We start from the raw sequence: 13,575 nt of genomic DNA, 5'->3' as shown, positions 1-13,575 counted from the left end.
GAAGAGACTATTGTACAAGAAATTGTAACTCATGCACGAGAGATGGATAACGAACGCGAGAGAATTGCAAATCTTCTTATGTCTATTTGATATTTGTGTCGATCAACAATATATTTTCTCATCCTAACTTTTTGTTGTTGTTGTTGTTGTTGTTGTTGTCGTCGTCAAGAACTATGATTTGAAGCTATAGATTTTTAATTTTTATTTAAGAATGCCTAAATTTAATATTATGTTATTGGTTATCAATTTTAAAATGTTCGATTATGAAAATACTAAAAAAAAAGAGATAAAAATAATTTTTTTTCATTAGGAAGCCCAACGCTACAAATAATATCAAAATCACTTTTTTTACAATATAAAAGCACTTTTATGTTGGTAGCCAAATGATGAACCGATTTTGCGCAAAAGTGCTACTAACATAAAATGATTATACTAAAATCACTAATGAGTAAAATCGCTTCTACATAATCACTCTCAAACGAGCTCTAAAAATTTGAGACAACAAACTAAACCATTGATATCATTGGTTTTTATTTTATTATTTTGCAAATGGACCCCACCTTAAGGCCCGTTTTGTGACTTTGGTAGTAGAAATTAGAAAGCATGTACCCTCTTATTAAGGCACAAGGTTCAAAGCTAAGAGAAAGTATCTCAAATGATTCCATCCTACATGGTACTTTTTCTTGTGCCAGTGCCATTGTCAGATTCTAACATTTTTGACATTCAATGTACTAAAATATGAAAATTGGCACATCAAATCAAATGGCATGAAAGCATTGAAGATGAGATAGCATGAGGGGTTCGGGTACCAAAAACAAAACAAATCGGTGGAAGAAAACAGGGATTTAATCTGAGCGTGCAACAACATAATGAAGTAGGAATTTAACCGCGAAAAAGCCGACATCTAGTGTCCCTGAAACCTCATGTACAGAGTTCAAAAAGAAGCTACAACATGATGCACAATGCAAGAAATCTGAAGTCCTGAATGGGGGGAAAATACTAGTGCAAGAATCTTGATGATGGTTTGGACAGGCTTTCTCCTTGTAGATCTATTTACCACTGGAAAGCAAACAGATAATGGCACATATGATCCAACTGATCACATTGAACCTAAGATAAGAACATAATTAGCCCAGATAAACCAAATCCACTACTTCTCAAGTCAAGACTGATTTGGATTGGTTTCAGACCATTACACACAATTCCAAACCATCCAATGCATTGAAGCAACTAGCAACCAACTCCTACCAGCAGGATGAAAACAAACTAAAAACATGATACTTTTGGGAAGAAAAAAGGCAAAACACGTTTGTTATAACATATTGTACAGCTTGGCACCATAATTATACAACTTGGCAACACCAGAATTCTTATGATTAAGAATTTAAAAAGATATTTTGTTTTAAAACAATTAACAAGGAAGAAAACAGCACCTATTCATGGAACTAGCACAGAGATTTTGCTCAGACATAGCTGTCAATCAATGATTTCCTCATTTCATCCACAATGGCACTAGGTTGAGCTTCCCTCAACTTGAAAACACTTTCAATAACTGAGAGTTCTGTGGCAGTGGTGTCGGACCCACAGAATGCTGTCCAGTCATTCACTGTCATGCCTGCAGCTATCACTTCACTGCCACGATTGACTGTTCCAGCAACCAGAGGAACCTGTAGAAGAGTTGAAAGCTCGTCCAAGTCTTCAACAGATGTGTGGGGATGAACCTGCACAAGTGTTTTCGAAATTAGGATTTAGAGTGGAACCAAAGGAAAAAAGAAAAACAAAAGATGACAAAAGAAAGAAAAAGATCTTCAACAAAAGATGCCTCAGAAACACCAGCCCAAGAAAAACATGTTCTTACCATGCCACCTCTGTTGGTGAAGGCACAGTAACTGCCCACAAGGATATTACCAGCAATCGTTTGCCTAAAAACTTCCACGCCAAGTACATCTGCGATCATCTCCTCAGTTTCCTGAGTAAAACAACAAATAAATACATGAACAAATGCAGAAGCAATCTTAAATTTACTTGACTTCAAAAGGTTTATGTCATCTTCTAAATGGAAAAGGGTGGTCGTACAGTTGCACTGCAGCTTTGTTTATTTATCAAGATCTTGAGTTTCTCTTTAATTGGTGTTCATGGCTCTAAGTTCATATGAGAACCGCTTATAACAAGCACATGAAACACCACTTGCCACATATCCATATGATATCAGTCAAAACATACAAACAACCCAAATATAAGCTTGAGAACCTCACCTTAGAACATTTCCAAAGAATTGGTTCTACAGTCAAAATGCCAAAAAAAGCTTTTAAAACCTTAGAATTTGGAAGGTTTAAATGGCTTTGGTGGAGGAACCAAAATTGTATCGCCTATTCAATTCCTCTTTAACGAGCAAATTTACAAATTGATTCTGAACCAAATTCAAACTTTTGCTGAATAGTCATGTATAACACAATATAATCACTCTCAATAGTTACATACAAGTCTATATAGCATAAAAAAGTAGGAAGCCCAATGGCCCATGACATGTGCATGTGAGATGAACCAAATCCTCATCGAGTTTTAATTTTCCTTAAAAGGGCGGAGGGGGGGTGGTGGTGTGGGATCTTACTTGTTCTGCAGTAACCTCAGTGAATACTTTTACATGCTAAACAGGGTTGATTTTAGGATAGATGTATGATGCCTTCCAATTTTCCTATGATTCCAAAAAGGTTGGGGTCTATTTGGGGAGAAGAACTTTATAGGTTATTTGCTTTGAATTCACAGAAAAACTCGGATTCTTTTCTTTTTTTCTTTTTTTGCAAGGGAAAGTAAACACTAAACACGAAATAACCAAAAAACAAACTTCGGATAAAGTCGAAAAAAATACTCTGTCAAGATCCGTGTGTGTAAGAGCAACATGATCATTGCAAGCAATACAGTTTCCAAGAGCAGATAGTCTCTCTTCAATGCGCTGAACAACAACATGATCAGGTAAACTGTTCCTCAAGTGCTGGAGTTCTTCATTTTTAATGAAAACAGAAGCTCAATAAGTCAAAACAGCAAACAAAAAAACCATAAAACAGAAATACCCAAAAGAAAAAGATAGAGGAAGATACAAAGATTAAAAAAAAACCTTGGTCTGTGGTCGTGTGAGGCAAAAGAAGCCCGTTTTTGTTTCCTGCAATTGAAATTTAAATACTTTTTTTCAATATCCATAAATTTTAATTCTAGAATAATACCAAATAGGAAGCACATCAAAAGAAATTGAAACGAAACCAATACCAGCACAGAGGCGGCCAATGATGCGAGTGCCGCCAATGGAGGTTTTAACGACAGGGATGACATCTGCCAACTCGGCCTCGAATGTGCTGTAGAAATTCTCAGAGCCTCCGATGGAAACCAAACAGTAGGCATTCGTCAGCTTCGAGAACACCCCAACCTCGCACGAGTTCTCGAATTGCAATCCTTCATAGCCCCAATTAATTTTTCATTATTTCTTATTAGGAACAAATATAAGAACAATATTAGCAGAACGATGATGAAGAAAAGAAAGACTTACTGGTAGCCATGGATTCAAGGAACGCCTGAGGTATGAGTTTGTTATGAGCTAGGGTTTTGGAGGTAGGGAGGAGGAAAATTAGGGGATTTTATGTGTATAAGTAGGGCACCCAAAAACAAAGTCAGCAAACCGCTAATTATTTTTTCTTCCATAAAAAAGAAAAAACTAATTATATTTTGATTGCAACAATTAAAGGTTGGATTTTCCTAGATTTCCAAATAAAACTAAAACGTTAAAAATAGCAAATAATAAAATGAGTTTAATTAAGAAAAGGAATAAGTTTTAAAAAACTTAGATGTTGGTTTAGTGATATATTTCGTCATAATGTATGAAAATTATATTGGTAATCAAAATTACATCCATCATTCCCATTTAACGAGATTAGACATGGAAAATTTATTTTTTTCAAGAAGTTCAATCCCGAACCAAACAAAGCCTAAAATAGGTGTTTTGGACCTTTAATATTGGGCAATAAAACAATAAAAATATTTTAAAAATTAATGTGGAAAAACAGCCAACCTAAGTAGAGATTCTCAACAAAACCTAATTGATTTAAAATGGTTTCACGAAATTATTCCATGCTTATTTCCTTGGCACGAGATTATCATTATTTTTTGTAATAGAGTTTAATTTTTCACTACACACTATAAAATCAACTTGGTGACGGCAACTAATTTTTATTGTATACATTAAGGGCCAGTTTGACATTGTTGTGCTGTGAAAATAATAGCTGTCAGATTTACTGTGAGAGGAATCAGCTGTGAGAGAAAATAGTTTGGCGTTTGGTAAACTTTTTGTTAAAAGTGTTGTTAGTACTGATTCTAGCATAATCAGAAAATGATTCCCGTATAATCATCAGCGCCTCTTCAAAACTGATTCCCTCATAATCAGAAAATGAAAGTACTTCACTAGCTACTTGTTGTGGCCCAAAAAATCCATGGTTCTGCCCAAATGAATTCCCGGCCCAGCGCAATGCCTTATTAAGAAAAGACCTAATTTGGAGCACGCAAAAGTTCATTATTTACGTTCACACTAGTCATAATCCACGTGCCATGCCAAATAAATATGTAATTCGTCATGCTAAAAATTGAAATGAGCCTATAAAAGGCACCGGCTCTACAAGCCCATGCTAAATTGAACGTCATGTCCCTCTTCAGGGACGACAAAATTAAAACATGCAAAGCGACATGCCATGCCAAACAGGAAATCATTATTTCACACCTAACTACGCTACAAGCCTAAGTGGGCCCAAGCCACTCAAATGCCCAGGGCTTGCTTGAGTGGGTTGTGGTATGGACAGTAATGAATTGTCTCATTGATGCGTCGAGAAATGGAAGTCTCAGGTTGCTTGGGAGCCTCGAAACTCAAGCTCATTTCTTAGGCCCAAACATGTGGGTGAGCACAAAGGAGAAAATAGCCCATTACTTCAACCCAAATAGCCCATTAACTCAACCAAAATAGCCCAACACTTGATAAGGTTAACCCATTTAATTGATAAATCAACGTTTTGTCTTAGAAGGTACATACAATTAGAAATAGAAGCAGCAAAAGCCCCAGCACTTGGCTAGAGAACAAAGCCACGAAGGGAGCCTGGAGGTCCACGTGCGCAGAGCTGCTGGGAGGCTCAAGCACATGGGAGGGAACAAGTTTCAAGCAAAAACATCCAAATGACCGGGGATATTGGCTCGCAGACTGCTAGGAAGGGAGTCACCTTCGAACCAGCGTGCATACCCATTTCTTTCCCTCATCAGACCTGGCCATGGAAGAAGGAGGAAAACAAAGGAAGGGGATGACTGGGAATGGGAGTTCTCCACTGAGGCAGTTGCGAGAAGAGCATTGAACTCCTAAAAATCCCTGATTTTGTAAAATTGGGCAGAGAGGATTTTGCCAAAGTAAGATAAGTCAAAGATAAGAAGGAGAAAGGAAGGAAAAAGTTTGGCTAAATTGGATAGAAACCATTAGGGTTTCTTAAAAAAAATGATAGCTTCTAGCGCCTATAAAAAGAGGCATTTCCTACCCATCATCTCAACACACACATTCAGAGAGCAAGCTTCATCTCTTATATCTGAAACCTTTGCAATTTCATGCCCTATTCATCCATCTCCTCCCCTTTTTTCTTCTGTTAAAAAGTTCCAGTGCTTGACAGATTTTTCGTCAAGCTGCCAGAAACTACCCAGCACACCCACTACTTCATCACTAGCTAAACCAACCACATCCATAGAGCAAGCTTCCTCTCTCACCTGCAAAATCCAGCAAATTCGTGCTCTATTCATCCTTTTCCCCAATTTCCCCTCTTATGGCAGACTGTTCTAACACTTGACAGAGCCTCTGTCAAGCTGCCGGAAAAACACTCAAGCCACCCATTCCTCTCTCTTTCCCTCATTCTTAGCTAAACCTTCCTGCATACCCTTCTTCTCTTACCTTAACACCCTTTTTTTCCCCCAAGAACGCATTACTTTCCCTTCAGTGGTAAACTAATGTCACTTTTGCTTCCATGCCACAAGTCTCTCATGCAAAGCTAGAACATCTGTCTGTAAGCTGTTGTTATTTTTGTTGGTGAAGGTAACCAAGGTGTTTCCTAAGGCATCTATTTCCTTTCGAAGCATTTTTGGGGCTTGATCTTCGAACTTAGACACATGGGATAATTTCATCCATTTGCTATTTACGGCAGCCTAGCCCATTTCTAGCTGCCGGAAGAAAAAGCCCCCACACTACTTTCCCTTATCGCTTTCTCTCACAGCAATTTTTAATAATAAGTGATTTTCTCATAGTTTACCAAAAGTGTTGGGCTTCCCAAAATTTTTAAAAAAATCACTTATCACCCAAAATAAGTAATGCCAAATAGTCGCTAACTGTTTCAAAAGAAAAATAAATAAGGCTTATTTATGTACATGCCCCCTTGTGCTTTCAAACTTGTCTCAGATTACCACATGTATTTGCAAATATCTCAAAATACCCCCAAACTTTTAAAATAGTCTCACGTTACCCATTCTGTCAGTTTTATAAACATTCCATTACGTGCGTTGGGCCCCACTTCGTTTTAATCTTTAACATTTGTGAATAAAGATTTTTCAGTTCTAAAAAAGAGGGAAATTGGGTGCTCATAGGGTTTGGAGAACTCTATGACTTGTTTACCAGAGAAAATTGTTTGGAATTTTGGTGTGGTGCTCATGAGGATTGAGTGTGGGGAGAGAGAATTGGAAGAGAAGAGGCTCCCTTTGTTGTTTAAAGATTGGTCATCACTTAGAGACCTTGGCAAGCATGAAAGGCTGGGGAAATTTGGTACTTCTTGTTGGTCTGCTTCTTGGGCTGATTGGTCCACTTAGAGACTTGCGTTTGTTGCTTCTTGGGGTTTTGAAGGGGATTTTTTGCTCAGAATTCCATGTTTAAACCAGTATGAATCAAAGAGGCTGAGAAGGTCTTCTTCTCCTTCTTCAGCCTTTTTTTTTAAATTTTTTTTAAAAAGAGGTATAGCTGCCCGACTATACTTTTAAATATATTTTAAACGAAGTAAGGCCCAACGCATGTAACGGAATGTCTATAAAACTGACGGAACGGGTAACGTGAGATTGTTTTTAAAAGTTTGAGGGGTATTTTGAAACGTTTGCAAATACATGTGGTAATTTAAGACAAATTTAAAAGAACAGGGGCATGAACATAAATAAGCCAATAAATAATATACACATTGACTTTAGACAAATTTTAATTCAAATCTGAAAAATAGAAATAAGGAACATCCAGAGTAAAATTCTTCTTCTTTTTCCTCCGTCAGAGTCAAATTCAAATCTCAAGGAAACCTCTGAAGCCTGGATCTTCCTTGTATTTAAATAACAAAAGAATCACTGAAACCTGAATTTTCATCTCAGTTAGAAGCGCACACAACAATTTCACAGACACCAGTTTCGGTGAGCTATCTCTCTCTGGTTCAGCCTGTGCTTGATTCAGTTGTAAAATTCGTTCGCAAATCCCTCTGATTCTCATTAAAGCTGCAAACTTTATAAATTCCACTGATGCGTTGCAACCTCTGTGTAAATTGGTTGATCTCCCTGTGTATTTGTTCATACTGCTCTGTATTTGTATCATGAAATTCATGATCACCATTACTTTTTTGTTCTAAATTTTCTCCTGGGCATGGTTTGTTCTATTCATTTATATCCGCGTAAGCTGGATTTGTACTATAATGAGCAATTATCCATTTCGGCCTGGCAGTCCTAAATCCTTCACAGCCTACCCAAGAGGTGACTTTGATTTAGAATCTGGAACCATTAGAAGAACCCGAAAGCATAGGCATTCACCATTGCAACCCATCAAAATGATTAGGTCCATTGGAAACCGCCTTCAGTATTATTGTAAGCTGCACCCACTTTTAGTTTTCACCATCTCCTTGTCAGTTGGGGTCACAATTCTCTTACTTTTCTCTCTATATGAGAGCCGGTTTGAAATGATGGCTAGCTATAAAAAATTTGACACGGGTTCGAATAGTTATCCGTTGCCGAATCTTCAGAATCTAGTCATGGTTGCCGGGCATTCAGTTTATACTAGCAGTAGCTGTGGAAAAGTTGATAAGGAGGATTCTTGGTTTTTGGAGTCTTATCAGAAGAATCCAGGTCAAGCTGCAACTTTCGTGGCGCATATACAAGAGGGTATTGAAGTCGCAGCCAAAGACGATAGAGCTTTGCTTCTGTTTAGTGGTGGAGAGACTCGAAGAGATGCTGGTCCTCGGAGCGAGGCACAGAGTTATTGGGCAGTTGCTGAATCAAAAGGATGGTTTGGTGAGTTACTGTATTTTTCTTGTATTAGACATGTTTTGGTATGCCTTGTGTAAAATATGATTCATTTTTAATATAAGACATAATGGACTGCTAATTGCATGAAGCATGATCTATAAGATGCTGTTTAAAATGGTTCTCATTTACTTGATTGTTTATGATCTTTTTTGTTTTCATTTTTCGGTGTTATGGCCATTATGTGCAGTTTCTGTGAATGTACAGTATTTATGGCAATAATTTCTTATGTGTGTTTTGGGTGGCCTGAAGCATGGCCTAAAGTTTTGCTATAACCTGGATAAATTTTCAGCAAGGTATTAAGTTACAACGGAATTTTTGTTTGGAACTACTCTTCTTTTTGTATTCATGCATCTCGGGGTAAAGCATGCTGCATTTGCAATGTTTTGTCGTCGAAATTTAACTTGAAGAAATTCATTTGTAGAACTCTAAGAGGAAAAAACAGGACAGAGAGATGTACTGCTTTAGTCCTCCTGCGATAGAAGAGGTTTATAGAAAAGAACAAAAAGAGATGTTTAGTCCTTGCTGGCGGCAATTTTTGTTCAGTTTATTATAGAAGTGCCAAAGAAGAAAGGTTAAGCAACCTAGTTTGTTACAATATACATAAAATTTAAATGTCGAATTCGTGAGTTTACTGCTGATTGATCTAAATACTATATTGACATGAATTTCCGGAAAGATGATGATTCGTGACAAAGATGATTCGTGACAAAGCTGTCATGTTGATCATATAAATTATTTTCACTTAAGACCTTTGGCAAACTTGAATTTCCGGTCAAAAGGGATAGCTAATAACTGCGCATGGAATTTCTCTTTGTTGACAAGGCTATTAACAAGATAAACCAAAATATACAAGTTGTGAAATGATAAATTCCTTGAAGTTTTTAGCATTGAATGCTTTATTGGCAACTTCTATAAAGGTTTAGGTTTCAAGATGAGCTCTGGAGTTTAAGTGATATCTTTACTAGTGGAAATTATCATCCCAGGAAGAGATATACAGTACATGCAAGTTATGTACTGTTCGTATTAGATTTACCTGAGTCTTGCTTGGATTTCATTTGTCATATTTGGATGAATACCTTAATGTCATATGAAAAAACTAAAAATAGCAGTATATATTTTTGAACTCTTGTGGATATCTGTAAATAATACACATTTGACAGTATGGTATGGAAATTTCCGTCGGACTGGAATTATCATGCATATTCTGGTTGCACAAGGATTAATAGCTATCAAATAAGTTATAACGATAACAGTAGTAATGTCATAAATTGCAGAAACAGAGTTACAGAGAACTGTCTAAATAGTATTTCTTGCTCCTTTAATGGAGAACTGTTGAAGGAAAAAGAACACAAGACTTTGCAACTATGAGTGCGAACACCACCCAAGCTTACCCTTACTATTACTGTTGTAGTTATTACCACACTCCAGGAAAATTGACCACTATCACAGACAGCTCCCTTTTGCCTTCACCTCCTCCACAATCAACACCATGTTACACCGCTTTAACCTTTTGCTCCTTCTTCGTCTATCACTTCCACTGTTGCCTTCTGTCTAAATGTCAGTCAATTTCCACTCTAGTCCACCATTGCTCTCTTCCACTCTTGAAGCTACTATAACAAAGAATGGTAAGTTTACGAGTTTTTCATCAATTTCATCATTCTGGGTCTAATGGCAGAAGTTTTCCTGTTTTCAGTTGCATAAAAATTATGGCTACAGGCAATACTCTGTGTTTTGGCAAATCATATACCATATTGGACTGATCATGGGGAATTAAGTAATCTGATGTATGCAAAGGAATGGAATTTGACTTCGTTTAGTTTTATTATTAGTATTTTAGGGATCTGTGTTTCGTTTCTTATGTTATTCCCTTGTTCTCATACTATCGCTTCTTCTCTCTGAGCTCCTCCCTCTTATTCTCTTTATTTATTTATTTTTATAATCTTTTCTCTCTTTTATTCTGTTTCTTTCACTTTATCTTCTCTTGTTATTTTTTTTGTGTGAACTACTTCCGGCGGTTTCCTTTTATGTTCAGCGGATTTTATTTATGCTGCCACATAAGTGTTCTATTCTTCAAGTTATATGCTTCTTTACATTGTTTGTAATAGATGCTAGACAAGCAATTGTTCTAATACTTACTGTAATGTTTTATTCTTCCTTTTTTTTTTTTTTTTAACTTCTCTCTCTTTAGTGACAAGTTTTTAGTTGCTTTTGCAAAGGTTAAGAAAACATGATTGTTCAACCTTAGTTTAAATGCATGTTGGTCTGAACTGTCTTTTATTGATTGTTAACTCGTATACAACTTATGCCATGATGGCTTCTTTAGGCAAAGAAGATTTGAGATCAAGGACACTCACAGAAGAGCATGCAAGGGACAGTTTTGAGAATCTTCTATTCAGTGTGTGCCGGTTCCGAGAACTTACTGGCACATATCCTCGTAATATAACTGTAAGCCCATTCTACTCTAAATTTGTTTGTCCTGTTTGAATAAAAAAATATGGGTATGATGGATGAAAATATCAGAGACAATTGAGCTCCCATTAGCATAAAGAGCGCCTATTAGGCTGAACACCAATATACACATATAGGTATACTTATGCATACGTATGTATGCGATTATCATGAATTTACTGTGAAATTTTGTTAATCTGCACATTCATGTTCAGATGTGATTATTTAGATGATTTATGCTAAGTTGTCCAGATGATCAAGATAAACTGGCTATGAGAATGTTTGCATATCCCATACAAGAGCGCAATACATCTTAGAATTCTACAAAACAAAGAGAATATTTGTATTTTAGGGATCTGTGTTTCGTTTCTTATGTTCTGATGTGATTATTCAGGATCTCCTGCTTTGATACCATAATGCAGTTTGTTGGTTTACCATTGTTCTAAAAACTTAAGCTGTTAGGATGTGAAGCAACAATGTAATTTAAAATCTAATATGATTCGTTGTAAACCAGGTTGTTAGTTATGATTTCAAGGAGGAGAGATTTGCACATCTACATCGGTCTGCAATTGGCTTTCCAGAGTCAAGGTTCTTCTATGCCGGTACCCCAGCAATTTCTACTGCAAAAGAAGCAGCTCGAAAAGGAGAAGCAATTGTGCGTGCTCAATTCCAAGATGATCCATATGGCTGTCGAGGTTCACTTTACCATAAAAAACTAGGGCGTGATCCGTTTCACCGGTCTATTCCCTATCCAAATGGGTGTCCTGAAATTGAAGGTCTTTTCAGATATTGCGGGACAGATCCTTATCCAGGGTCCCTTCCCTGGCCTAAGAGTTAAATCAATCTGAATATACTACAGCCCTTGATCTATAAAACAGAAGGATCCACCTAACAGTCACAATAATATCTTTTTTTTCTTTCTAAACAGTATCTCTAAATCAATATAAAGGTATATGAAAGATGAATATTTTTCAGTGGTCTAGTGAAATATATTTTTGGGCACTATATGAAGTAATGATGGTAGATTATAGCCTTGTAGTTATAAGATATCTCAACACGTCGAGGCAACGTTTTGGTTGATATTTACATTTTCTAGTTGATGTCACATCAATTTTAATCACCCTTAAAAGTTAGCTTGTTGCAGATTTGCATGGCATCCACCGTCCATGGACTTTTACTTGAAATATTCTATGCTCTATTGCAAGAAATGTATACTGATATCAAGTCCTTGAAAAATTAAAGAGCAGATGTCAATGTCAAAACCCCATGGGGGTGAAGTACACATTGTATGCCAATCTGGGCATTGCTTATTCATTGGTGCATTGCTAGTGCCATATTATTACATTGTAGCGGTTAGCTTATGAAGCTACCCTGTGTTCCTCAAGAATGGGCAAGCTAAAGCTGCCTCTTTACTGGAACTGTCAAAGCTTGCTCCCTTCAGAAGGCCTCCAAGAAGTTCTCCGCGGTCGAAAAAGAACTCAACCTTCACAATTTTCCCATGTTCATCCAACTGCAACAAAATCTGATGGATAAGTTCCATGAAAAAGTAGCTAGAGAAAAGAACCATAATATGTGAGGCAAGAAGATTTGTTTACCTCAAAGTTTGCCATCCCAAAGAGTTCAACCTTTTCTCCGGTAGGGGCATGACCTTTGAAAGGACCGTCCATGTAACCCCAGTGCCTGAACTTGTACACGATCAGTGGAGGACCAGAGTACACATGGAGAATCTCTAGAGCAAACCCGCGCGGAAATGCGGTTGTGAAAGCCCTATGAGCTGAATCCACCGTTTCTTCTGCCGGGTTGTAGCACCGGAACTCATCTGGCAATGAGGTTTGCAGCAAAGAGTTGTAGCCTCCCCCAAGCTTTCGCTTCTCTTCCAAACTTACAGCTTTCCTTCCTGTAAGTTAGAAGCACAATTTATGGAAACAGGACTTTGAACAGTGTTATGATGAGTCTTAATATATTTGGTGATACAATAGTTACCATTTAGGCTGAATGTGTACTTCTTAGGATCACTTGCTTTAAAGTCTTCATCCCTTGTTTTATGGAACATCTCCATTTCCCATGTCTTTACAAGGTTTTGCACTTGTTCTTCTAGTGATCCCGGAGGCCATATCTTCCATCAAATTGAAAAAGAAAAATCAGATATCTTCAACATAAATATTATGATGAGAGAGAGAGAGAGAGAGAGAGAGAGACCTTGGTTCTGCCTTCTTCAAAGAGCTTGTTGACAGCACCATAGTTAGGAGGGGCACCATACCTCCATTTGGTGTTCTTTTCTCCTTCTCCATGCAAATAGCAACGATAACTGTCTCCCTTAACTCCTGAAGAGGCCATCTTAGCTTCTTAGAACCTAGAAATTTGAGTACTCTATGACTTATAAAAATAGGACCATTAATTTATAAAAATTGAAAGTGAAAGTGATTAATTTATGAAAAGTTTTGTGCAAATTCTGGGCGAGTAACCAAAACGAATTTGTCATCCATGCAGTCCGTATTGGCGGCCCTCCTATTACTATTGTCATATTAGGATAATTTGACGCTACCAAAACCAATCATCTAATGATACATACACACTTTGTGAGACTATCACTTATACTAAAAAAAACTATAATAAAATAATAAAAAGACAAGAAAAGTTGGTGTCAATTTTGACAACAAAGTCTCAGCTTTTATTTTCACCTAGGAATAGGTTGTTCGGTTGAAAAAAATTTGTTCTGTCATTTTTAAATGTTGGAGCTCTTAGCTCTACATGTTATTTTAACGTCTCGGTTAGAGATACTCTTAATATAATTAATTA

The 13,575-nt window shown here is 37.0% G+C and overlaps 3 protein-coding genes across 3 annotated transcripts; 1 reads left to right on the top strand and 2 right to left on the bottom strand.

Annotated features, from left to right (window-relative positions):
• On the bottom strand, nucleotides 1,282–3,688 carry LOC18768175 (eukaryotic translation initiation factor 6-2). The gene is made up of 6 exons (XM_007200295.2): nucleotides 3,542–3,688; nucleotides 3,265–3,447; nucleotides 3,116–3,160; nucleotides 2,870–3,000; nucleotides 1,859–1,969; nucleotides 1,282–1,721 (listed from the first exon to the last, which is right to left on the bottom strand). The coding sequence occupies exons 1-6, from the start codon at nucleotides 3,549–3,551 to the stop codon at nucleotides 1,464–1,466; spliced, it is 738 nt and encodes a 245-aa protein (XP_007200357.1). The 5' UTR covers nucleotides 3,552–3,688; the 3' UTR covers nucleotides 1,282–1,463.
• LOC18767255 (uncharacterized protein C57A10.07) lies at nucleotides 7,248–11,919 on the top strand. The gene is made up of 3 exons (XM_007199164.2): nucleotides 7,248–8,313; nucleotides 10,652–10,773; nucleotides 11,291–11,919. Exons 1-3 carry the CDS (start codon nucleotides 7,722–7,724, stop codon nucleotides 11,612–11,614), a joined length of 1,038 nt encoding a protein of 345 aa, XP_007199226.1. The 5' UTR covers nucleotides 7,248–7,721; the 3' UTR covers nucleotides 11,615–11,919.
• LOC18768372 (pathogen-related protein) lies at nucleotides 11,997–13,176 on the bottom strand. Its single transcript, XM_007201188.2, has 4 exons — nucleotides 12,976–13,176; nucleotides 12,760–12,892; nucleotides 12,372–12,673; nucleotides 11,997–12,286 (listed from the first exon to the last, which is right to left on the bottom strand). Exons 1-4 carry the CDS (start codon nucleotides 13,111–13,113, stop codon nucleotides 12,143–12,145), a joined length of 717 nt encoding a protein of 238 aa, XP_007201250.1. The 5' UTR covers nucleotides 13,114–13,176; the 3' UTR covers nucleotides 11,997–12,142.

Source organism: Prunus persica, chromosome G8 (assembly GCF_000346465.2).
Source record: "Prunus persica cultivar Lovell chromosome G8, Prunus_persica_NCBIv2, whole genome shotgun sequence".
Taxonomy (NCBI): domain Eukaryota; kingdom Viridiplantae; phylum Streptophyta; class Magnoliopsida; order Rosales; family Rosaceae; genus Prunus; species Prunus persica.
The sequence above is the reverse complement of the archived record's forward strand: the minus strand, read 5'-3'. Positions and strand labels throughout refer to the sequence as shown.